The 27,978-nt window shown below is 36.1% G+C and overlaps 1 protein-coding gene across 2 annotated transcripts in view; it reads right to left on the reverse strand.

Annotated features, from left to right (window-relative positions):
* Positions 1-1,151: 1,151 nt before the first annotated feature.
* LOC137642491 (uncharacterized) overlaps positions 1,152-27,978 on the reverse strand; it is a 75,909-nt gene continuing 49,082 nt past the window's right edge. The window contains exons 1-3 of one of the 2 annotated variants that reach the window (XM_068375086.1): positions 15,284-15,428; positions 8,772-8,892; positions 1,152-7,226 (exon numbers count right to left, since the gene is read on the reverse strand). In XM_068375086.1, coding sequence (XP_068231187.1) covers positions 3,209-7,213 — 4,005 coding nt within the window. In that variant the 5' untranslated portion in view covers positions 7,214-7,226; positions 8,772-8,892; positions 15,284-15,428 and the 3' untranslated portion in view covers positions 1,152-3,208. Of the gene's footprint in view, positions 7,227-8,771; positions 8,893-15,283; positions 15,429-27,978 lie in introns of those variants that run through there. The other variant, XM_068375085.1, reaches the window with a different exon arrangement.

Raw genomic sequence — 27,978 nt, forward strand, 5'->3', positions numbered from 1 at the left:
AAGGACCCCATGACTCTAGCAGTAGTATCTGAACGGATGGGTTGTGCCCCGGCCAACCTACTACTTGCATCTTTCAAATGTGAAAGTTATATTTGATTACACAAGATACTGGGAAGAGTGAAAACATTAATTGGATGGAGTAAATGTTTGTTTGATCTTTTAATCCAAGAATAAGAAATATTCCTAAATATTGTCGTCTGTTGTCCCACTGAAGATGTTACAGATTTCACCCTATTTCCATTGAAGGTATTGTTAACGTTAGTCAGATGTCAATTAGGTCGAAGTATTTAAGAAACGTAGTTGAACAATGGAATGTGATTAAGAGGCATTGTTTAGTCCGCAGTGAGGGATATCACATACAATTGTTGTGTTGTGTTTTAACACCAGTAAACATTAACAGTTCTATACCATACAAGAAGCATTCTAAACATCTGTTGATCAGTATTCATCATCACCATCTCCTCCTAAGCCTATTGATGCAAAGGGCCTTGGCTAGATTTCGCCAGTTTTGAGCTTTTAATTCAATACTTCTCCATTCATCATCTCCTACTTCGCGCTTCATAGTCCTCAGCCATGTAGGCCTGGGTTTTCCAACTCATCTAGTCCTTTGTTGAGCCCAGATGAAAGTTTGGTGAACTAATCTCTCTCGGGGTGTGCGAAGATAAAAGAAAGACAACGTTGGATGGAACACTTTAACGAAGTTATGAATAGGAGATACGAAGGGAATAATTTTATTGATATACCTGAAAGTGATGAAGACCTTGATTTGCCCATGAATGAATTTAGTGTGTTTGAAGTAGAGGCTATTCTTAAAAAAAATCAAGAGATGGAAATCCCCTGGATCAGTATTACTAGTTCGAGATTTCTTTCATGATAGGAATTACTGTCAAAGCGAAGAGTCACTGGCCTTCCATGTAACTTATCTTTGCAAGAATTACAATCTTCTTTCGTCCGTAGATTAACCATAAGGTGTGACCTTCTCATCCGGGTTTTTGCTTATTACCTTTAAATGTTTAATTTCAAAATAAATGTTGATGGCATTCCTCAATGTAACAATTTTATTTTTATATTAACACTTTTATTAAATGTTAAACAAATTATTTTATATTCTTAAACTCGGTGTGCTTATAGGAAATGAGAGGACATTATCATATACAATATGTTTATTGTACACTTCTACACAAATATAAATTTATAAAAAACAAATACAAACTAAAAAAAATATTTTGCACAAAAAAGACGGATTGGGGTATTTTATTCATGAATATTTTTATAGAATCTATTCACTTGAGCATACTGTATATACATTTTAATAAAAAAAAACAATGAAAAAGTTTCGAGATGAGACTCCTCCAAGCAAAATCTGCCATTATATCGAAATAAAATTGATCTTTTAATGAATGAATGAATGAATAATGTTGAATGAATCTTATAAGTCTTATCCTCCGAATGAGGATTTTTCATCTATCGCTGAGAAAAGATACAGAGGCTGAATTTGAAATTATAACAAGAAAACACTGTGACTAAAGTGGCAATTTCAAAGTTACAGAGGCTGAATTTGACATTATAACATGAGAACACTGTAACTAAAGTGGAAATTTCAAAGTTACTGAGGCTGAATTTGACATTATAACAAGAAAACACTGTGACTAAAGTGGCAATTTCAAAGTTACAGAGGCTGAATTTGACATTATAACATGAGAACACTAACTAAAGTGGAAATTTCAAAGTTACAGAGGCTGAATTTGAAATTATAACAAGAAAACACTGTGACTAAAGTGGAAATTTCAAAGTTACAGAGGCTGAATTTGAAATTATAACAAGAAAACACTGACTAAAGTGGCAATTTCAAAGTTACAGAGGCTGAATTTGACCTTATAACATGAGAACACTGTAACTAAAGTGGAAATTTCAAAGTTACAGAGGCTGAATTTGACATTATAACACGAGAACACTGTAACTAAAGTGGCAATTTCAAAGTTACAGAGGCTGAATTTGACATTATAACAAGAAAACACTGTAACTAAAGTGGAAATTTCAAAGTTACCGAGTCTGAATTTGACAGTATAACACGAGAACACTGTAACTAAAGTGGAAATTTCAAAGTTACCGAGGCTGAATTTGACAGTATAACACGAGAACACTGTAACTAAAGTGGAAATTTCAAAGTTACCGAGGCTGAATTTGACAGTATAACACGAGAACACTGTAACTAAAGTGGAAATTTCAAAGTTACCGAGGCTGAATTTGACAGTATAACACGAGAACACTAACTAAAGTGGAAATTTTAACTTGATAATATAACACGAGAACACTTTAACTAAAGTGGAAATTTCGAAGTTACCGAGGCTGAATTTGACAATATAACACGAGAACACTGTAACTAAAGTGGAAATTTCAAAGTTACCGAGGCTGAATTTGACAATATAACACGAGAACACTGTAACTTAAGTGGAAATTTCAAAGTTAACGAGGCTGAATTTGACAATATAACACGAGAACACTGTAACTAAAGTGGAAATTTCAATATAACACGAGAACACTAACTAAAGTGGAAATTTCAAAGTTACAGAGGCTGAATTTGACATTATAACAAGAAAACAATGTATCTAAGTGGCATTTTCAATCTCAAAATAACCGAGATTGTCGAAAAAACAACTTTGTGAAAATAAAAGAAACATCTCAAACTTTTAATCCATTGGTAAAGTATTACCAACAGTACATATACCTATGACTAGTTCTCTTAACATTTTGCTTTCATAGAAAAACGTATATAAAATAAAGGAAATTTTAAACAACCTTCTGGAAATATAATTCACTTATTTCACTAACATGTGATGTGTCCAGCATCAATGTGTTAAAGGCACAACATATATATACACAGTAGACATAATATATATAATTCAGTATCTGATACAGATATACAGTCAAGTATAGTACTTACAAGATAACCAGGTCATAACCCAGTTAATTATGTAAATTTTATTAGCACCTTTAAAAATTATACTTAAAGTTTATTTAATAGTAAGATGAGCAAGATGACATTTAAAAAGCCATTTCACCGATAGGTAATAAAAATCAAGTATTTTACCCACCAAAACTAAAACATTCCTGGCTTGTAGATTAAACTGATGGTGATATTATATGTTATGGTATTCACGACAGCATATAAATCTTACTTCTAAACCTATCCAAACGTAACTGTCAGTTACTGTCTTACAAATAATAATTTGGGAATACTATTCAATTTTCTTTTTTTGCTCTTTGGGCACGGCCGCTCATCGTCAAAGCAAGTTTTAGCCTCTGACCCCCAAATCATTAATATAGTTAAATTACAACCAACGCATGTAACTTTCATATCAAAAGTGACAGCACTGACCGTAATTGTCGATGGGCATATATCTGTATAACACAGTGGGCAACACTCTGGAATTTCCTTTTGATCTGTAAGCTTTCCAGTTACTTCATCTACGGAAATAAAAATTTTAAGTACACTGTCATTGTCATACCTACTCGCGATGTCATTTTCAATCCTCCACATTTTTTCAGACACATTTGATTCATTGTCACTGACTTCACAATCGGTCTGTTCATCAACATTTTCATATTTTGGAGAAAACTTTATTTCGCATTCGTCTGGATAATCAGATATATGCACATATTCCACTAAACCATCAAGGTCCGATAAAGAATTTTCTAATAAAGAAGAATTATTAACCCCTTTCACCGAGTCAGATTCTACCGTCTCTATTAAATATTCAACCTGTTGTGATCTTTCTACACTATCGAGAGAATCTGTCACGCACTCTTTATGTCTTACAGGCTGACATCGATCTACATTATTTCCTTCCTTATCAAAACTATTTCCACTTGGCTTATCAAACCCTGAAGAGTTATTCGGACATACTTCTGAACATTCGATATTTGAAGACACTGCTGGCGTAATTGCTTGCTCTAAACGTATTGCTTCTTTACAAACTTGCTCTAAACTTATTTCTTCTTTAGAACTACTTGACTCCTGTGAATTTCTATTTTTAGGAAATGAAAACTCCTGGCAATCTGACAGCTTGCTATTCTTATCTATCTTCACCGAATTGCTGGCGCATAGTTTTTGGTCTTCCAATTCTTCTTGAGGGCTATTATCTGGAGCTTTAATAAGCCTGGTATCATCATCTGGACTGGGAGAAGCTAAAGTAGTGGCATGGTCTGAGATTCCTTGTGGATCATTCTTGTTATTTTCCAGTGAAATTTTTACTTCCAAGTCGCCTGACCCTTTCTCACTTGACTTACATATATTACTACTGTGTTCTCTTGAATCACCAACTGAAAAATGTACTTCCAAATCGTCTGACCCTTTGTCACTTGTCTCAGATATACTCCTATGGTCTTCTGAATTTCCATCTAATGTATCTGTGATTTCGGGTTTACTTGGAAAACTAGCGGACTCGTTTGATTTATTTCTTTGACAAAATGTACTATTTAGAGTTTGCAAACTATCAATAGGGGCTTTAGTCTCATCAGAAACACCGTTAGGAACTGGCATATTTTCATTATCTTGCAGAGAACTGCAATACGTAAAATCAGAGTCAACCACTGCATGATGGGAAGCCTGATTTGCTAATGCTTTCATAACGTGAGTTGCATTAAGGCTTAACCCAGGTGATGCACCTCTGGCTGACGTTGAAGGAATAGGTGTTGGAGGAGTCTGTGGTGGTGTTATTATGGACTGTGGAGGAAGATCTGTATTTCTGTCCAAACTTGATTCTCTAACGGAACTTTTCTTCTTGGGACCACTAATGATTTCTGGCCTATTAGACAACTTGGCTACAGGAACAGAGTCGGTGATCTCTTCAAGATGAAAGAATTCTGAAACCCCAAGAGAGTCCTCAATATTTATTTTCTTTCCAATATTACTCCATTGATGATTTGTTCCCATACTACAATCGGGCAACTCACTTAACGGTTCCTCCTTAACTATTCCTAAAAATGGCCCTTCAACATATTGTGTGTTTTGTTTACTAGTTTCTACTAAAATTGACTTCTCCTCCTGACACATAACTGTACTTATTTGTTCTTGTACTTCCCTTGCTTCTTCATTTTCGGAAACATCTTTATTTTGAGTACAAGAACTATTTTGCCCAGTAGATGTACTTGGAAGCGAATCAGATGTTTGCTGATTTCTCCGCACTATTTTTTGGTCGCTCTCCATTACAGGTGACGAAATATTTTTATGCCTTTCAATGCGATTTGATGGGGATGCCTGAGGTTGAGTTATGTGGGGCTCTTTGTTTTGTAGTGGAGAATTTGGAGAGTTGGTACGTGAAGCGTGCGTATTACCTAGAGAATTTTGAATGCTGCTAGGATCACCGATTCTTTTATCTTCACTTATAATTTGTTGCTTTCTTTTTGTACTACTGACATGTGATCTTTGAGATCCGTGTGCCTGTTCATACCCGTGGCTCAATGACATTTGTTGGTTGGACAAAGATACTCCCTGAGAATGCTGTGGAGTTACGTGAAGTTGTTGATTTTGTTGGGGCAAGAATGGTGCTCGATAAAGTGGAGGAGGCATAACTCTCGCATGTTTGGGTCTTTGGTCTTGATTTTGAGAAGAATGCTGAGGTCTATGAAAAGTTTCAGATGGAAGATTGGGTCTTTGTAACGGAGGATGATTTGTCTGAACATTACCTATTGACTGCGGATTTCCAAACTGTGATGGCGGTGGTTGCTGTCTTTGTAGACTTTGTTGACTATTGGAATACACTTGGATAGATTTGGCCTGTTGAGGTAATGGCCCTATAGACGGAGATTGATGAGGTAGCATAACATTTGGAGGCCCTTGAAAGGGCTGGTGTGGCGAGTGCTGTGGGGGTTGGAAACGATGGGTACTGTTACCGCTTGGTTGCTGGACAAAAGGCCATTGAAGATGTTGCTGTGATGGCTGAACATTATAATTAGCATTTCTTTGTATTTGCTGAGGATTATGAAACCTTTGGATTTGGGACTGTGGAGATTGCAATGAGGGATGTACATTATGACTAGCATTGTTAGGTATTTGTTGAGCGTTTTGAAAATGAGCTTGTGGGGAATGCTGTGTTGAATGATGACTTTGAGGAAGGGAATTATTAATTTGCTGAGGATTTTGGTGCCTCTGTAAAAGAAACGTCTGTGGGGAATGATTTGGTAACTGAAGATTCATAGAAGGATTTTTATGCAAGTGCTCATGGGGATGAGGACCTCTAACAAAATGCTGCTGTGGAGAATACTGAGGTAACAGATGTTTCCCAGTTGAATTTGTATGCACTTGGTTTGCGCTCTGAAGACCTTGAGCAGACTGCTGTGAAGGATGTTGTGATGTCTGAGTGTTGTGAGTAAAGGTATTGTAAGTCTGTTTAGGTAATGAAGATCTCTGCATGTTCTGCTGTGGCACTGTTTGACATGGATTGTTTCCTTTATCTATTTGTATTGGTTGCAGATTTGGAGTTCTCTTCTGGGTTTGCACTGCTCTTACCGAAGTGACATAAGTAACTTCTACATCTACATTTGTTTCGATATGTTCATTTGAGTGAGTTTGGTTACTGGACTGTTGGGTTTGCCCAGATATTGAAGCCGATTGTTTTCCATTCCCTTCATTCTGAGATGACTGCAACTGATTTTCTATATTATGGAAAAATGATTCAATTTCTTCTAAATAAGCTGCTGCATATTGCACAACTGGCTGTGTAGGTATTTGTTTTGCTTTGGAGGATGAAGGCATCGCGTGTTGTTGCCTTTGGGGTACAGCATCCTGTTTATTTCCAGTCGAGTGTTGTCGGATTTGCTTTTCATGTGGAACTTGCGTCTCCTGGTTTTGTTGGACTACGCTATGACCCTGGAGTTGAGTTACACACCGGTTAGGGGGAACATCCAAGCTACTCGCTGAATTACTTGATCCCTGGAGTTGAGTTACACACCGGTTAGGGGGAACATCCAAGCTACTCGCTGAATTATTTGATCCCTGGAGTTGAGTTACACACCGGTTAGGGGGAACATCCAAGCTACTCGCTGAATTACTTGATTGGACCACATTAGATGAACAGGTCCCTTGACTATCCTGTATTACAATAGGCCTCCTCTGAACTAGAGATTGCCTTAAGAGGGCATTCTCAGATCTTAGACCGTCAATCATCATCTGTTTCCCTCTCAATCTTCGTTTTATAAGATCCATATTCATCTTTTTAGATAGTCTGAAAAAGAAATACCCAATTAGCAATTATCATTTGGAATCGTCTTCAAGAACTGATAACAATATTTTTCGAATCTAAGAGTACTGTATACGAAAATTCCATAATTATGCAACCTTTCATTAAAACAATCAGTTATGAAACATAAAATAGCTAGTAAAGTAATTCAATGAGTAGGTCTAACGAGTTAAAATTTTCTTTCCCAAATGAGAAAATAAGAAATGCCATTAAGGTGCAATAACAAATAAGCATAGTTTTCGATACACATAAAAGAACTAGACAAAAATTAATACTCTGGATTGCGATTTTATTGTTATAAATACATCTGATCAGTTTATATATATTCAAAATAGAGTTATGACAGTTCTAGTTCTCGAGTAAACCACTTCAATAGTAAAATTTTCTTTAGAAAAAAAGGCAAAAAGATATGACCCTAATATCAAAATCTATAATATAAAAAGAATATCAAGACGGCAAGAAAACAAAAAGAATCCAGATAATTATTAAACATAAATACGGACAGCCTTCTTGTTTTAATTATCCCATTCAAGCATGCAGTTATAAATAAATAAATAAATATATATATATATATATATATATATATATATATATATATATATATATATATGTGTGTGTGTGTGTGTACTTATATAAATACACTCATATAAAGTATATATAAATACATATAATCATATATATACACAGACCAGCATATAATTTACTATATATATATATATATATATATATATATATATATATATATATATAGTATATATAGATACATGTGTATACAGTATAATATATACATAAATATACTGTACATATACTGTATACTAGTATATATATATATATATATATATATATATATATGTGTGTGTGTGTGTGTGTGTGTGTGTGTGTGTGTGTGTGTGGGTATTTATTATGTAGTGGAGATACAATGAACCAAAAAATGATATAAAACGCAAAATATGGCCATATAAAAATTCTATACAAATGTCATTAAGAATAGCAATGCTGATAACCTTATTTTGATTTTTCACACCCTAAGACTATGAGAAGTTCTTGAACACCCGACAAGAGATTTATATAGAAAATGAGAACTAAACGGCGGATTTTTTCTGTTAAAGCATATAAAGTTGACTGGACGAACTCATGTTATTCACATTATGCAAGCCTCTACAAAAGCAAAAAATTTTATGAAGAGTAAAAGGAAAATAAATCATAAAAAAACCCCTAGATGTTGACCTTCATATAAACAGCGTCATTTTATGAGCCAATTTAAAAATCAATTGAAAGAAGGTTATTGGAATGAAAACAACTACAGTATAGTCAATTTTATTAGTGAGGTAGATTGGTACAGACTCGCAGGGGTGCCCTTTTAGCTCGGAAAAAGTTTCCTAATAGCTGATTGGTCGGAAGTATTTTTGTCCGAATACTTCCGACCAATCAGCTAATAGGAAACTTTTCCCAGCTAAAAGGGCACCCCTGCGAGTCGGTGCACATCGACCTCACATAAAAAATTGACTATAGTATATACCTGCCATTTACCTGTATTCAGAAGAAAACGAGATGTTAATCCTCGGGGTTAGGTTTGACAAGGAGTCTTTAAGGAGTCTTGTTCACATCATATCCAATATTAGAGATGTTCCCGGGTTCTTGCGTAATTTACCTGTAATAAACGAAGATGTTAATAATCGCCAAAACAACCCTAGAGTTAAAAGTTACGCTTAAACTTTTTAAGAGACAATATTACCAACAATAATGTAAAAATTGTTTTAACATCATGACAATAATGCACCTGGATAAAAAAAGCAGCATATTGTCAATAAGCTCTTTCAAAGTTGAAGTTATTTAATGATTATGATACACCCTCAGTTGTTATGGCACATCATACCACACACATACAGTAGGTAGTAGGTTGCCCAGGGCACCATCTACCCGTTGAGATACTACCACAAGATATTTATTGGGTACTTTGATTGGGTCCACCTCTGGTTACGGCTTATTTTTTTATTTTCCTACACATACATCGAAGTGTGGCTTTTTCTTTACACATTCTCCCCTTACTCAAACACCTGACAACACTAAGATTCTTCTTCACTTCAGGGGCTAACTACTGCACTGTAATTGTTCAGTGACTACTTTCCACTTGGTAAGGGTAGAAGAGACTCTTAGGTATGGTAAGCAGCTCTTCTAGAAGGGCACTACAAAATCAAACCATTGTTCTCTCAAGTCTTAGGTAGAGCCATAGCCTCTGTACCATGGTCTTTCACCAAGACGTCTTATGTCGGAGTTTTCTTGCAGAAAGGTACACTCAGGCATAATCTTTTTATGTTTCCTTATTTCCTTTCCTCACTGGGCTATTTTCCCTATTAAAACCTTAGTGCTTATAGCATCCTGCTTTTCCAACAAGGGTTATAGCTTTAGTAATAATAATAATAAAAAAAATAATAATAATAACGGTTAAAGGGGAAATTTTCCTGTTGATTACATTCAATCACAGAGAGAGAGAGAGAGAGAGAGAGAGAGATTATTAAAAGACACGTCATGGGAAACAGTTGAAAACATAAATTAGTCGACCTGAGAGAGAGAGAGAGAGAGAGAGAGAGAGAGAGAGAGAGAGAGAGAGAGAGAGAGAGAGAGAGAGAGAGAGAGAGAGGGAGAGCCACATCATGGGAAGCAATTAAAAGGGTAGCATAAATTAGTAGATTTGAGAGAGAGAGAGAGAGAGAGAGAGAGAGAGAGAGAGAGAGAGAGAGAGAGAGAGAGAGAGAGAGAGAAATTAAGTCACGTCATGAGAAACAATTAAAAGGTTAGCATAAATTAGTAGATTTGAGAGAGAGAGAGAGAGAGAGAGAGAGAGAGAGAGAGAGAGAGAGAGAGAGAGAGAGAGAGAGAAATTAAGTCACGTCATGGGAAACAATTAAAAGGTTAGCATAAATTAGTAGATTTGAGAGAGAGAGAGAGAGAGAGAGAGAGAGAGAGAGAGAGAGAGAGAGAGAGAGAGAGAGAGAGAGAGGGGGGGGGTTTGATCCCATACCCACTTATGTCTTAAAATAAATCTGATGAGACTTATCATGAAAATAATTATATATATACATATATATATATATATATATATATATATATATATATATATATATATATTATACAAACATTATATGCGAAGAGGAATAACGGTAATATGAACAAGTGTTGGCTGACTCATTACCCGGACGCTCTGCCAAACAGTACGAATACATAATCCACATTACTCATTGACTTCCATACTCTCAGCCGAGGATCAATATTTGTTAAGGTTTTTCAAATGTCAGCCGGCACCCGTATGCAGGTGTGTACGGTAGATGCTGGTCGATAAAAGGATATATTAAATCCAGGTAATGCAACAGTTTGGTCTATTCATTACGCGCATTAACTCTGGTAAGTCGGTAGCTATTCGTTATTAATTATTCCCAAGTGTCGTTATATTTGCTTTATTCCTTCGTTATAGTTGGATTAATTGCTAGAACCTCTTTGGTTCATTACAAGCGTTCGATCAAATATAAATAATAATCATAAAATAATAATATAAAGAACTATTTCAATAGTTCTTTTCTCTTCTGCAGTACTGCGTTCTGGCAGTAACTGGGGAAGTATAATCATTCAAGAGAGAGGTAAAAGAAACCACATAATCTAAGCGTTTTTTTTTCAATTGAGGAATAAATATCAGTACAATTACATATACAAGTACAGATATTGAACAAAATATTCAGTGTCCTTATAATAGGTCACTTTCACTATCGCTTCAAATTATTATTATTATTATTATTATTATTATTATTATTATTAGCCAAGCTACAACCCTAGTTGGAAAAGCAAGATGCTTTAAGCCCAAGGGCTCCAACAGGGAAAAATGCAGGAACAAAATTTCGAAGTCCGTCCGTTGGGTAAAAGTGTCAACGAATAGGACGCTCATTTGAAGGATTCCACATGTGCTGCAGCTTTTGCCTCCAAGGATGTTGAGCCCATATGCACTGACGTCCCCCGTCGTTCGTTCGTTTTAGAACTCCTTGCCTGGGGCAGCCCTGTTAAGACTAACGCCCCCGTCAGTGAAGCTGTAGACCTGATTGATAAGGGACAGTGTTTATAGGGACACTAGCAAGCCCAACCTCAACATAGTTGAAGTCTCCCCCCACCCCTGCAGAATCGCCCCTATATAATAAAGAACCAGTATGTATGTATGTATGTGTGTGTGTGTGTGTGTGTGTGTGATTATTTTTCGGTCACAACCAGCTTTCCCCAGTCCCTCGGGTATGGGGGATAAGATGTAGTCATACCCTGATGGGAGGGGTGCGTGTCCATGTTTCCATCTAAATTTTTAGCCGTCATGTACCACGGGTCGAATACACTAGAAATACATAAACTGCGTCGATGGTACATAAAAGTGTCCAATCACGCCACGCTTTCCACTTTCTAATCTTAAGTATTCCTATTGCTACAATGGATGACTTGGCCTTGTCTAGTGTGGAATATAATAGAGCATAAACAATAATGTTTTATCTTTTCTTACGTAATAGTTTAAGCTGTTTGACATTGGCCAGACGTGAAAGGTCGAGTGCCAGGTTACTATTAGGATGGTGTTTTTAAAAAAGCCTCTCGTTTTGGCAGACTGAGAAAGGCTGTCTTCTTTGCAAAGTGAGAAGGGTGTGAAGCCAGGAAACAATGAGCGTAAAGTGTTTAAAAGCGCGAGATATTATCAGTTAGCAGTCAATGCTTTTCTATGTTAAGTACTCTCGTTTCGAAGATGACACTTAGGGAATTCCCCTGTAATATATGCATATAGCACTTAATGTAGGAACCAGTTCTTTTCATCTCAAAGCCTTCAATTTAGTGATTGTAGCTTATTACAGGGTTGTGGTAGCCTAATGGAAAAGCCCTTGCCTGGCGATCTGCTAGAATGGGGTTCAATACCCGCTCTAGGTCGATAGTTTCTTGTAATGTCTGCAACTTCACTATCTTGATAGGGGGTTTTGGGGATACTTGGTCTACCTGCTGAGTCATCAGCAGCCATTGCCTGGCCCTCCCTGATCTTAGCTGGGATGGGAGGAGGGGGCTTGGGCGCTGATCATATGTATATAAGGTCAGTCTTGAGAGCATTGTGTTTGCTATTCATGAATGACCTTTAAACTTCATGAAAATAAACATGAATGGGTTCCCGGAAGGCGTTCTCTTTGTTTGGATAACCTTTGATGTTGTAGTTTCTGTTGCAATTTTGAATGATTCATGTAAGAGTGTTTACTTTAGAAACGTATAGTGCGAAATCGCTTTTTGACAGACGAGTGGAGTTACAAGCGGCGATTTCCTGGTAGCGTTAGAAGGAAGACACGGATGATGGAGAAATGGGGGAAGGATTAGGTGATAAATAGTTTATACATTATTTAAATTACAAAACTTTACTGGGAACTTTCGATATTTCTACGAGAGAGAGAGAGAGAGAGAGAGAGAGAGAGAGAGAGAGAGAGAGAGAGGGGTTGATATCTCCCCTTCTGTCTCATCATTCTTCGAACTTTATGTAAAACTTACACAATGGTAATCGTTTAGTTTAGTTTAGTTTGTTTAGCGCCAATATACTGTATGTACAAAATTACATCATCTCTAATGAAAGTAACTTAAAACAAACGATTCTTTACATTCACAATCTCCTAACCGGCCTTCTCTCTAACGCGAGTTTGAAAATGACAAGCTCTATAATAATTTTACGGCAATTGCCACTAAATTGTTTCTAGTGTCCCAATTTAAAGTTATTGGCTAAGTTTTATTGCTTTCGTAATGAACAATTAAAATAAATTATTTTAAAAACACTAACATTAAAACAGACTTATGTCAGGCTGTTCAACATAAAAAAAAAAATCATTGCAAGTTTGATTCAACTACCCGATTTGGAAGATCATTCCACAACTTGGTCACTGTGTAGTACTGAGCCTCGTGATGGAAAAAGCCTGACTATTAGAATTAACTGTATGCCTATATTTATATATTTTCAACAGATCATTCCGCTGTACCATTCAGACCAAGTACAAAATTACAATTTAACGATAATAGATGGCACCTTTAGTATAGATTTTATTCTTTTATAACAAAAGATCTGTCTGTGACAGAAATCCCGATGCGTTTCTTCTTTAAAATGTCTTTAATTCTCGCAAGGGGGGATTCAAATAACAAGGGGACTAACGTTTGTAGATTAGATTATTGCGAAGAGGTTATCAATGTCCAAGATACCAATTGTGCCCTTTTTTCACTAAATATGAATGGCGAGATCGATAACGATTGGCTGAATTGACTAAGTATCACGGATGTTAGATTCGGCAAGAATTGACATCCAGGACCATGGTACTTATTCTGTTATATACAGTATAGAAGGCACTTTAATATTAAAGTTGAAAGACCCATGCCTATATGGCTGAGGATTATGAAGCGATGAGAGAAGTACTGTAGGCCTAGTGATTTAAAAGTTTAAGATAGAGACGACTGGCGAAATCTAGCCGGGGCCCTTTGAGTCAATAGTCAATGTAGAGGGTGGTGGTGATGATGAGTTAGATGACGTATGGAAAAGTAGGCCTAACGATTTAAAAGCTCAAGATAGGGACCACTGTCGAAATCTAACCGAGGCTCTTTGCATCAATAAGAGTAGGTGGTGATAATGACGAGTTTCCTTCTTTGCATTTCGACCCACAAAGAACGAGCAGAAAAAGATTGCTTAAAGGTTTTTATGGCATCGATGAATGAACAAGTTGGAATAAGGACGGAAATTACAAGTATCGCATAATTTATTCAACGTTTAAATTACAAGTATCGCATAATTTATTCAACGTTTAAATTACAAGTATCGCATAATTTATTCAACGTTTAACGTCCAACTACCGCTGAGACGCATCAACGGACATCTGCTTAATGGCGTGTTTATTTTAGGCGCATTTGATATTCGGTGCAACACATGTTATGAAAACCGCTAAAAAGGGAAACTGAATGAATATTAATGATTACACACACACACACACACACACACACACACATATATATATATATATATATATATTTATATATATATATATATATATATATATATATATATAAATATATATATATGTATATATATATATATATATATATATATATATATATATATATATATATATACATACAGTATACATATGTCTGTGTGTATGTACAAACACACACACACACACACATATATATATATATATATATATATATATATATATATATATATATATATACATATGTCTGTGTGTATGTACACACACACATACACACACACACACACACACATATATATATATATATATATATATATATATATATATATATATATATATATATATATATATATATATTTGTTTGTGTTGCAAAACCGCCCAAATATAACATTGAATTTTACAGAGAGAAACACTCCGAACAAAAAACTATCCACATGATTACACAGCAATAAATTTGAAAACTATCTAATCAATCTTACTTCTTACTTTATCAAATTGCACTGGTATATTATCCAGACTTCTTGATATATAAGAAACGGATGTGATACGGTTGAATCTTTATAAATTATAAATAGCCCTAAACTGTTATGGTTGTACCCGAAGAAGAGACTTAAGTCTCTTTTTATACTTTTTATAGTTTATATGTGAAAGATGTTTTAATGATGTTACTTTTCTTAAATATTTTATTTTCGTTGTTCATTACCTCTTTATATACTTTATTTCCTTATTTACTTTCCTTGCTTGGCTATTTCTTCTCTGTTGGAGCCCTTGGCCTTACTGCATAATAATAATAATAATAATAATAATAATAATAATAATAATAAAAGGGACAAACCATAACAGTGCTTAATATCGTTAAACCCTTCCTCAAACAACAATACACTATACACCAATATCCTCGAACACTTCCTTCAATAGCGATACACTATTCACACCATCTTTTCTACACTAAATATTCTTATATTGCCACCTCTTTTATATTATGTGCATATACCAAATACACACCACCATTCATATACTTACGGTTGCAGTAAACTGTAGAGCTCGGAATGGTTACGATGGCGAACCATAAATAAACAAACTTCACATTAAAAAAGAACGTTAATTACGCAAGGGAAGAGCAGCTGAATAACCAACGGTCTTAGGACAAGTGACTAGGGCCATCGGTGTATATCCCTTTTTTTACCTCAGTCCTTGCACCTTTGGATAAAACAGCACTTATTCCAACACGCCACGTGTACCGAAAGTGCAAGATTGGTCTCGTTGACTCTCGTGGCTTATCCTCCTGACAACACGTTACCTCCACTGATTTTACCCCCCCCCCCCCACTCTCTCTCTCTCTCTCTCTCTCTCTCTCTCTCTCTCTCTCTCTCTCTCTCTCTCTGTGAATGAGTGTATTCGAAAAGGGTTATGATGTGCGGATCAAGACCAAGCTACATATAGGCCTACTAATGTATGCTTATATAAAATACGGCTTTACGTAAGAATCAAGCTCATTCACATAATAGTGGATATTCATTCGCTTCAATGTTCAATCGGATAACAATACAGATAAGAATTTTAATCTTGTGAGCTTCGTGATATCACACCCTCAATGCAAAGTCTATTTGTCCCGGTGTTCTCTATATAACAGATTTAAATCGATATCCCGAGGCTACCGCGCTTCCATCTTTCCCGGGTGTTAAACCCTGAATCTATTTTTTTTCTCTAATTTTCTTCCAAACATGAATTGCGCGAACGTCCTCAGGGAATAGTGCTGAACCTTAACCTTGTATCGGTTTTAACTTATCTATTGACAAATGATAAGAAAAGAAAGAGGTATTGAAATGACCTAGTCAAGATGAATTATTTTGGGATCATCGTCGAGATAAATTTAAATCTTCAGCCAGCATGATACGTCAGTACTTTGGCCAATAAGTGAATATGTACTGTATGTATTTACAAAAGCAGCTAAAATGGCAAATAGTCCAAGTAAACGGGATTAATAAAAACTTTTTGAATGATAATAGGCTTTACATTATATATACATATATTCTCACGAAGCTGGTCTATTGTAGAGTAAATATCGTAGTTTATTGATAATGTTATTTATATTTATTTATATTGTTTTCATTAGTGCATTGAAGAGATGATACCCAGCCCATACAATGAGCTCCTCTTAATGAGATATAAGTATTTTATGTAAATTATGCAAGACTGTAGTCGTGAATTTCATTATATTCTTTATTCAAGTTAAAACATGAAATGTACGTATTATTTTTAAAGAATTAACTTTGTATTTCACGTATGTTTGGTAAGAAATCTTACGTAGTCTACTTATAAGTTTTGTAGGATTCATGCGAGATAGGAACAAGGGCTTAGGTAATGTTCTTTTATGTTTTATGATGTATTGGGTCATGTGAGAGAGAATGTTCAGTGGCACGTGTTTTCAAAAATTCCAGACTTCCTGGTGAGAGGATGTTATCTTTTTTTTCTATTTCGGGACAATGGGTGGGCGGAGCTAACAGCGGAAGTCGTCTCCTGGGTGCGTTGCAGTGTATCTGAGAGTTGCCTAAAAATCTGAAACTCTCTCTGATACGCCTTTTTAGCATTTTTATCTAATTGGAAAATTTGCTCTCCTTAGGCACAGCACACCCACGTTTCGCAAACAAGCTGGAACCTTCTGGAATTCGCAAAATTTGTTATATAAGGATGTCCTAATTCTTGTATGGAGATATGTGTTGTACGTCAAGGTAAACGAACTCTATAATCATGAGAATTCCACAAAATCTAACTATTCAGCATGTAGCAAGATTGCATTTTGATAGCGAGGGGTAGTTAGTTGCCTTTGAGCGCTCGAGTAGACAAGGCTCTCACCTGCGAGAGTGTCAATTGTACAGTATAGTGTACTTACGAACCTTTTGTAATAAAGTGAAAAAAAAAAAACCATGCATGATCCGATGTCTCATTATCCGTCAATATGGGACAAGGATCCAAAGTTGGGTCAGAGGGAGAGCCAGACAGTCATAGAGATCGAGTTAGAACACAGCCTTCCCTCTCTCAAGTACCCCACTGTTATACATCAAAAGTGTTCAGTGCATTCTAATGTGTCCTCTCCTAAGTGAATCTGTGCCCCAAAGTGAATCGTGTGTCACACACAACTAAAAGGTGATTTTGTTGCAATCACTGTATTACCGTGGTTGTGGCATTGCATAACGGTTTTTGTAAACGGCCCTGTAGGGTTTTTAATGTGATCTGGTTGATTATTATTCATATAAATTCAAACTTGAACGTTGTATTATTTCAGAATTATTTCTGGCATTCGTATTATTGTCACTGTATTAACTCTCTTAGATTAAGGATTATTCAATTATAATAGTTTTAAGCCAAGTTACTATAAATTTCAGATCGTAACATTTTGTCTTATTCTAAGATTTGTTCAAACTTAATATTTTTCCAGTGACTTATTTTGTTATTATTTTCAAAGTGTTGTAGTTTATATAGAATATATTTATTTTCAAAACGAGTGTATTATTCCAATCATCACAATTTGAGACTAGATTTCTGCTCGATTGCTGTTACGAACCACAGTGAGAGTTAAATGTTATTGATACTAAAAGATAATTACCCAGTTTAGTTTTGAGTGTGCTCAAGAGACCTTTAGATATTCAGTGTTATATATTGCTGTCTGGGAGTTATTCAACGGTCTCAGAATTCGAGTATTAATGTTTTAAAGTGTAACAGTTTTAATGTAAAAGCAAACAGAGCAATTTGGGATTCGAGAGGCTAATTAACTTGTCAGTCGTAGTATATATCATAATATATGTTTGGTTCCCAGTCACGAGCCGTAGTAGTTCATTTTGTTGATACCCAGACTTCGGGAGCTATAATCGTATAATATATTTTGAGTGCTCGGACCGGGGATCTAGATATTAAAATATATAAACACAGTATATATATATATATATATATATATATATATATATATATATATATATATATATATATATATATATATATATACACACACACACACACACACACACACTACAATAGGAACATCTTGATAACCAAATGTATTTTAAAATATTTTCCATTTGTGATCATGTGCTGTGACAGACGCGAAGTTGTGTGTATATATGTGTGTGTGTGTATATATATATATATATATATATATATATATATATATATATATATATATATATATATATATACATATATATATATATGTGTGTATATATATGTATATATATATATTAATATTATATATATTTATATATATAATGTATATATATAAGTATATACTATATACATATATATATATATATATATATATATATATATATATATATATATATATATATATACACACACACACACACAACTTCGCATCTGTCACAGCACATGATCACAAATAGAAAATATTTTAAAATACATTTGGTTATTAAGATGTTCCTATTGTAGTGTGTGTGTGTGTATATATATATATATATATATATATATATATATATATATATATATATATATATATATATATATATATATACTGTGTTTATATAATTTAATGTCTAGATCCCAGGTCCGAGCACCCAATATATATATATATATATATATATATATATATATATATATATATATATATATATATATATATATATATAAAACAACTTCGCATCTGTCACAGCACATGATCACAAATGGAAAATATTTGAATACATTTGGTTATTAAGATGTTACTATTGTAGTATACATCGGACAATATAATACAGCATTGATTTTTTTATTTTATAATTCAATTTTTTTTTTCACTTTTCTTCATTATTCAATAAGAAATTTCTTATTTTTTCATAGGAGGCTAAAAACGGTGAACGAAACTAACATAGAACATAGTATATATACAATAAAGTCAAGGCACTTCGTTATGGTACAATCCACAAAATATCTTCTGGGCGAATGACTGAGTGGCACTCTACTTTCATGTTCATGCAGGAAGCAATAAAGCTATCAACTGAAGGTACCAATGAAACAGTAAACCAGATTATGTGGTTTAACAGCATACCCGTAAAACCACAGGAGGCGGAGGCCATTTGGCGCCGAAGTGTCAATACGAAGCTTTAGTTACGAAGTTTGACCGCAAGAGGGAAGAGGACAAGCTGGCACGGAGGGGAAGTAGGACAAAAAAGGAAGAAAGGAAGGTAAATAACCAGAGATTAGTAACGACATTTTCTAGAAAACTAAATAACCAGAGATAAGTAACAGCATTTTTTAGGAAACAGGCTGGCACGGAGGAGCAGTAGGACAAAAAAGGGAGAAGGGAGATAAATAACCAGAGATAAGTAACGGCATTTTCTAGAAAACAGGCTGGCACGGAGGGGAAGTAGGACAAAAGGAAGAGATAAATAACCATAGATAAATAACGGCATTTTCTAGAAAACAGGCTGACACGGAGGGGAAGTAGGACGGAAGGGGGGAAGTAGGACGGAAGGGGGAGATAAATAAACAGAGAAAAGTAACGACATTTTCTAGAAAACAGGCTGGCACGGAGGGGAATTAGGACAGAAGGGGTAGATAAATAACCAGAGATAAGTATCGGAATTTTCTAGAAAACAGGCTGCCACAGAGGGGAAGTAGGACGGAAGGGGGAGATATATAACTAGAGATAAGTAACAGCATTTTCTAGAAAACAGGCTGGCACGGAGGGGAAGTAGGACGAAAGGGGGAGATAAATAACCAGAGATAAGTAACGGCATTTTCTAGAAAACAGGCTGGCACGGAGGGGAAGTAGGACGAAAGGGGGAGATAAATAACCAGAGATAAGTAACGGCATTTTCTAGAAAACAAGCTGGCCCGAAGGTGGAGATAAATAACCAGAGATAAGTAATGGCATTTTCTAGAAAACAAGCTGCCCCGGAGGGGAAGTAGGATAGAAGGGGGAGATAAATAACCAGAGATAAGTAACAGCATTTTCTAGAAAACAAGTTGGCCCGGAGGGGAAGTAGGATGGAAGGGGGAGATAAATAACCAGAGATAAGTAATGGCATTTCTAGAAAACTAAATAACCAGAGATAAGTAACAGCATTTTTTAGAAAACAAGCTGGCACGGAGGGGCAGTAGGACATAAAAGGGAGGAGGGAGATAAATAACCAGAGATAAGTAACGGCATTTTCTAGAAAACAGGGTGGCACGGAGGGGAAGTAGGACGAAAGGGGGAGATAAAAAGCCAGAGATAATTAACAGCATTTTCTAGAAAACAGGCTGGCACGGAGGGGAAGTAGGACGAAAGGGGGAGATAAATAACCAGAGATAAGTAACGGCATTTTCTAGAAAACAAGCTGGCCCGAAGGTGGAGATAAATAACCAGAGATAAGTAATGGCATTTTCTAGAAAACAAGCTGCCACGGAGGGGAAGTAGGATAGAAGGGGGAGATAAATAACCAGAGATAAGTAACAGCATTTTCTAGAAAACAAGTTGGCCCGGAGGGGAAGTAGGATGGAAGGGGGAGATAAATAACCAGAGATAAGTAATGGCATTTCTAGAAAACTAAATAACCAGAGATAAGTAACAGCATTTTTTAGAAAACAAGCTGGCACGGAGGGGCAGTAGGACATAAAAGGGAGGAGGGAGATAAATAACCAGAGATAAGTAACGGCATTTTCTAGAAAACAGGGTGGCACGGAGGGGAAGTAGGACGAAAGGGGGAGATAAAAAGCCAGAGATAATTAACAGCATTTTTTAGAAAACAAGCTGGCCCGGAGGGGAAGTAGGACGGAAGGGGGAGATAAATAACCAGAGATAAGTAATGGCATTTTCTAGAAAACTAAATACCCAGAGATAAGTAACAGCATTTTTTAGAAAACAGGCTGGCTGGCACGGAGGGGAAGTAGGACAGAAGGGGGAGATGAATAAACAGATAAGTAACGGCATTTTCTAGAAAACAGGCTGGCTGGCACGGAGGGGAAGTAGGACGGAAGGGGGAGATGAATAACCAGAGATAAGTAACGGCATTTTCTAGAAAACAGGCTGGCTGGCACGGAGGGGAAGTAGGACGGAAGGGGGAGATGAATAACCAGAGATAAGTAACGGCATTTTCTAGAAAACAGGCTGGCTGGCACGGAGGGGAAGTAGGACGGAAGGGGGAGATGAATAACCAGAGATAAGTAACGGCATTTTCTAGAAAACAGGCTGGCACGGAGGGGAAGTAGGACGGAAGGGGAGATAAATAACCAGAGATAAGTAACGGCATTTTCTAGAAAACAGGCTGGCACGGAGGGGAAGTAGGACGGAAGGGGAGATAAATAACCAGAGATAAGTAACGGCATTTTCTAGAAAACAGGCTGGCACGGAGGGGAAGTAGGACGGAAGGGGAGATAAATAACCAGAGATAAGTAACGGCATTTTCTAGAAAACAGGCTGGCACGGAGGGGAAGTAGGACGGAAGGGGAGATAAATAACCAGAGATAAGTAACGGCATTTTCTAGAAAACAGGCTGGCACGGAGGGGAAGTAGGACGGAAGGGGAGATAAATAACCAGAGATAAGTAACGGCATTTTCTAGAAAACAGGCTGGCACGGAGGGGAAGTAGGATTAAAAAAAAAAACAAGGGGGAGATATATGAAAAGAGATATCTCAAGTACCGACATTTTCAACCATTTGTTTTCCCCTCGACAAAACTACATCTGATCTTACGCAAGTACGCTTCCCTTTTTTGAACAAACAAGAAAAATACCTACACCACAAGAATTTATTTTCTCGAACAGATAAAGATCAAGTCCTGGGTAAGATTGTTATTGGGAGTGGTTTTCTCGCCCTGACTCTTATCAGCTAAAAAAAAAAAGCTTTCCTCTTCTAGGTCATTCGTCGCGCTTGTGCAGCAGGGGAAACCGCGGAGCTGCAGTAACAAAGAAAAGTTAAGAGATTAGACAACAAGATGGGAGAAAAGTAGATAAACGGAAGGACAGGAAAAAGATATAAGGCGATTGGAGCTATAAGGCTGAACGGGCGCTGCAAAGACCTGTAATTCTAATGCCTACAGTACACCGCGTGGAGTATTTTCGAAACATGCTGCGCCGTTGCAAAGGCAAAGCCTCAATCTGAATCTGATCTGATCTTTCTTCCCTTAGACGAAGAAATTTGCATGAAGTTTCATGCAAAGTAAAACACACACTTCGTGTTATCTCAACACCTTTTCCAGAAGGATAATAAAATGAGATTCCCTCCGAGATTATTTGATCCACTAATTATCATTAAGTAAATTTAGAAGTAATTTTCCCGGTCCTTGAATAAATCCATCGCACTCATGTCAGGTCTTGTTCCCATTATTGGCTACTCAAACAAAGTAGCTCTTCTAGGAGTACACTCCAAAATAAAACCATTGTTCTCTAGTCTTGGGTAGTGCCACAACCTCTGTACTATGGTCTTCCACTGTCTTGGGTTAGAGTTCTCTTGCTTAAGGGTACACTCGAGCACACTATTCTATCTTATTTCTCTTCCTCTTTTATCAAAGTTTTTATAGTTTATACAGAAGATTATTTATTTTAATGTTGTTACTCTTCTTGAAATATTTCATTTTCCTTTCCTCACTGGGCTATTTTCCCTGTTGGAGCACCTGGGCTTATAGCATCCTGCTTTTCCAACTAGGGTTGAAGCTTAGCAAATGATGATAATAATAATAATAATAATAATAATAATAATAATAATAATAATAACAAATAATTCAAAGTTAACGATTAAAAAATTATACCTAAAAATTTGAATGCCAAAGTAAACAGTGTGCTTTAGTCAACGAAGTTCTTGCTTTTCAATGCAAACGTTAGAATGGACCTTTGCATGGGCGGCTCTGGTCTTAGAATGGAAGACGACTGGGCGTGGAAAGACACAAAGTCTAAAGAAAGATATGTAGATCTTGGGAAGACAAAGAAAAGCTCTTGATCATGTCCGGAGACATCCTTTCATATAGGTTGGAGATTGTCAGATATTTTATTCAACCCCCCTATTATTATTATTATTATTATTATTATTGAGTTAAAAGTAATGGCTGCATCGGCATTACTTTTAACTCAACCTGCCTAAAAGAGGGTCTCCTACCACGATATTATTATTATTATTATTATTATTATTATTATTATTATTGTTATTATTATTATTTCTTGCTAAGCTACAACCCTAGTTCGAAAAGCAGGATACTATAAGCCCACTGGCTTCAACCAAGAAAATAACCCAGTGAGGAAAGGAAACAAAGAAAAATAAAATATTTTAGGAACAGTAACATCATTAAAATAAATATTTCCTACATAAAATATGAAAACTTAAAACAAAACAAGAGGAAGAGAAATAAGAAAGAAGAGTGTGCCCGAGTGTACCCTTAAACAAGAGAACTCTGACCCAAGACAGTGGAAGACCATGGTACAGATGCTATAACACTACCCAAGATTAGAGAATAATGGTTTGATTTTGGAGAGTCCTTCTCCTAGAAGAGCTGCTTACCTTAGATAAAGTCTCTTCTACCTTTACCAAAAGAAAAGTAGCCACTGAACAATTACAGTGCAGTAGTTAACCCCTTGGGTGAAGAAGAATTGTTTGGTAATCTCAGTGTTGTTACGTGTATGAGAACAGAGGAGAATATGTAAAGAATAGGCCATATTATTTGGTGTATGAGTTGGTAAAGGGAAAATGAACCGTAAACAGAGAGAAGGATCCAATGTAGTATCGTCTGGCCAGTCAAAGGACCCCATACCTCTCTAGGGGCAAAGTCTTGCCTAGGGGTAGTATCTCAACGGGTTGCTGGTGCCCTGGCCAACAAAGTTCAATATATGTGAGACTGTGTTATTCGAGAAATCAAAATATTACCTTAATTGTACATAATCATAGAAAATAAATTAATTGGGGGAGAGTTCTTTTATGATAGCATCTGATTTTTTTCAATATTTATATCTGCATGTTTACAACAGGGAAAAACGATAATGTAACACTTACTCTATTTTAATGATGATGTTTGTTCGTTAAGCTGAGGCTTGTGTGTGTATGTATGTATCAGAGAGAGAGAGAGAGAGAGAGAGAGAGAGAGAGAGAGAGAGAGAGAGAGAGAGAGAGAGAGAGAGAGAGAGAGAGAGAGCGCTAAGGCCAATGTAAATAATTGTTTTTGATAAAATGCATTAGTGCAGATAATTAGAATACCAACACATTTATGTATGCATACTAAAGACAAAGCAAACAGGACTTTGCGTATGAGAGTCAGAGAAATCAGCTCACATCACAGATGCCTATGATAGGATACAAGTGGCGAATAGGCCGACATCCGTAAAAAAAGCAAGGGAGAGGAAGAAAGGACAAATAAATATGTGAACAAGACACTATCAGGGTTGGGAGTCGAGACAACAAGGAGATGGTGGAACCGATATGGAGAAGGACGTCAGAAATGATGCGTAAAGAGGGAAGGTGGTAGAGATGAAGTGATCTATGGGAGATCCTCACACACCTGACAACACTTGAGATTACCAAACAATTCTTCTTTGTTCACGAATTGTGCAGTGGCTATTTTCCTCTTGGTAAGGGTTGAAGAGACTCTTTTAACTATGGTAAGCAGCTTTTCTAGGAGGATACTCAAAAATCAAACCATTGTTCTCTAGTCTTGGGTAGTGTCATAACCTCTGTACCATGGTCTTCCACTGTGTTGGGTTAGAGTTCTCTTGCTTGAGGGTACACTCGGGCACACTTTTCATATCTAATTTCTCTTCCTCTTGTTTTGTTTAAGTTTTTATAGTTTATATGGGAAAAAAATTATTTTAACGTTGTTAGTTCTTAAAATATTTTACTTTTCCTGGTTTCATTTCCTCGCTGGGCTATTTTCCCTGTTGGAGCCCCTTGGGCTTATAGCATCCTGCTTTTCCAACTAGGTTTGCGGCTTAGCAAATAATAATAATAATAATAATAATAATAATAATAATAATAATGAGAAGGAGGAGACGCAGTTTGAGTGATTCAGTTAATGTACGCTTTAAATATTCAGTTAGATCATTATTAAATGTAATTTAGTAATTCAAGAAGGTCTTCTTTTAATTGTTAAAAAACACTAACTGTCAAAGATGACAGGTGACCTTTAGATTTAAGACAGACAGCTCCCCTGAATAATAGCAGTGGAAGATTGACAGATTTCTCTTACAAACTCCCGCCTGGAACTTATTTGTCATTACTACTAAAATAATAATCATGATCATTATCATTATTCATCGTTATTCCAAGCCCAGCTGCAATTCAAGTACCAAGGTGAAGCCCACATGCTAGAAAATGGTAATCAGCTAAGTACATGCACATTGTCATAAATTCATCTTTCTTATGACATAATTCAGTTGGGTTCGAGCCCCGCTCAAGCTCAATAATTTCTTGTAATGTCTGCAACCTCACTATTTTTGTGAGTTAAGGATTGGGGGTTTGGGGAACCTATGAGTTGAATTGCCGAGTCTTCAGAAGCCATTGCCTAGACCCCCCTGGTCATAGCTTGGGCGTTTACTATATGAAAATATGTCTCAACCGGTGTGTCACGTGACTAGTCTAATCTAAATTGCTTTGCCTAAAGATGCATATCAACCAAGTTACTTGTGCGTGGTCTGCAGAGAAAGTTAATTAATCCATTGTTCCAGGAGAGTTAAAATCACATTTCACTAAGATAAAGATCTTATTTATAATCAAAGACTCTTCGATTAGCTGCCAAAGCCACGCATTGTCTTTGTGAGAACAATGGTTTCATCTGAACGGACTCAGTCTGCTTCAATTGAGTTGACAGACGTAATAGCATTGAAATCTATATTTCAAACTCTTGCTAAAATATCTTAATGGATATTACAAACAGATTGTTAAGTTCATGTTTGATGAAAAATCTGAAAATGAAATGAAGTAGATCGCATTACCAAACGAGAATTTTAGATTTATCTGAAATTATTGAAAAACTTGAGTATTGAATTTTTTGCTTTAGCCGTTGATTAGTACACAGATATCAGTAATACTAATCCCTTGTTTGCATTTTTTTTTTTAGTTTTACTGATGGCGGTGAAATAATCAATCAGTTTTGCGTTGCAAAGTAAGGTCAAGATATTTTCATGTCAGGCACACTTGAAGAAGTCAATTCTACTGGGACATCTTGTGTCAGCATTTGTATCCCTCACAGAGAAAGAAAACCAGATCTTACTCGTACCCTTCGCTTTTTACATAAGGTTCGTTCTTCAAAAAATATCGTAAGAAGATTTAAAGTAAGATTTACAATAAATAGTAAATTATGCGGTTATATAAAAAGTAGCTCTTTGAAGCTAACTATGCAAAGAATTAGACTTCCAACATATTGAGTTGTGGTGGCCTATAGGTAACGTCCCTGTCTGGTGATCGCCAAATTGGGGTTCGAGTCCCACTCAAACCCGTTATTTCCTTTAGTGGCTGCAACCTCACCATCCTTGTGAGCTCAGGATTGGGGGTTTCAGGGAGCCTATGGGTTTAGCTTGGCTAGTAATAATAATAATTTAGCATAGGCCCCTGGTCCTAAATGAGTAAAGTACTAGAAACTTTAAATGTAAGTGCCGAATCTTTTGATTGTTCACCTATACACAATATTGCCCACTCATTTGTTTCTGTCCCTTGTCTCTGACATTCACGTGGGACTTTTAACACAGAGACCCTTAAAATGTCCAGTAACTAACCATTCTCCATTTCAGAAGCCATCCTACCTCTCTTTTTGCAAATATCTTTTAAACGAACAGTCGGATCAATATGACATTTTGACACAACTTATTAGACCCCACTAGAATTTATGACACTACGGTATACTGCAAAGTGTATTTCATTGAGTGTACTCTGTGTTTTTAATAACAAAGCTGTGCTAGAGCAGAGAAGAGAATCGGACTGAAGTAAAGTGACTCCATGTGGCAATGATGTATGAATTCACGTCCAATCTCTCTCTCTCTCTCTCTCTCTCTCTCTCTCTCTCTCTCTCTCTCTCTCTCTCGTTTGATTGGGTGTGGGTTCATGAAATTTTCTTGATATAATTGAGGTCGCAGTTTTTATTTTTTTTATATAACGCAGCTAGAAATGTTGATTATGTATTTAATTAAATATAAATATATATGAATATATATAAACATTTAATGTGCGTATGTGTCTGCGTATGCAGTATGTGTATGTACTATATATGTAATGTATTACATTTTTATATACAGATAAATTCCATATCTGTAAATAAACCCATGACCCAAGGGGTCATTGGCGAATTAGGAGTGTAACAACAGCGCCATAACAGGATGTGAAACTAGACCATGCTATGCAATGCTTGCAGTATACTAGCCTGGAATGCATTGCATGAATAAACATTTATGTGTGTCTTGTAAGCAAGTGACAACACCTCCCGTGGCAAGCAGTTGACCTATTGAGCCCTACCGGAATCATCTGATTTCCGGCCATAAGGCTACAAGATCATTTCATGTTGTTATTATATAAAACGCTGAGATAGCTAGTGTTACGCTATCGATGCGAACCTCTTGTAAATCGGTTCTATTCATCTTTTCATACTGAATGGTCATCCGACCAAACCATCCCATACTCCAGTGATGGAGCTATCAATAAATTGTTTAAAGTTAGCCTAAAACTTTGGACTTATTCTAAGAAGAAACCTACAAGTCTAATATTTCTTTATCACATTGAAGACATGAGGATGGAACCACAATGTGTACGTACAACATTCGTACACTAACATATATAC

Source organism: Palaemon carinicauda, chromosome 6, assembly GCF_036898095.1.
Source record: "Palaemon carinicauda isolate YSFRI2023 chromosome 6, ASM3689809v2, whole genome shotgun sequence".
NCBI classification, from domain to species: Eukaryota; Metazoa; Arthropoda; class Malacostraca; order Decapoda; family Palaemonidae; genus Palaemon; species Palaemon carinicauda.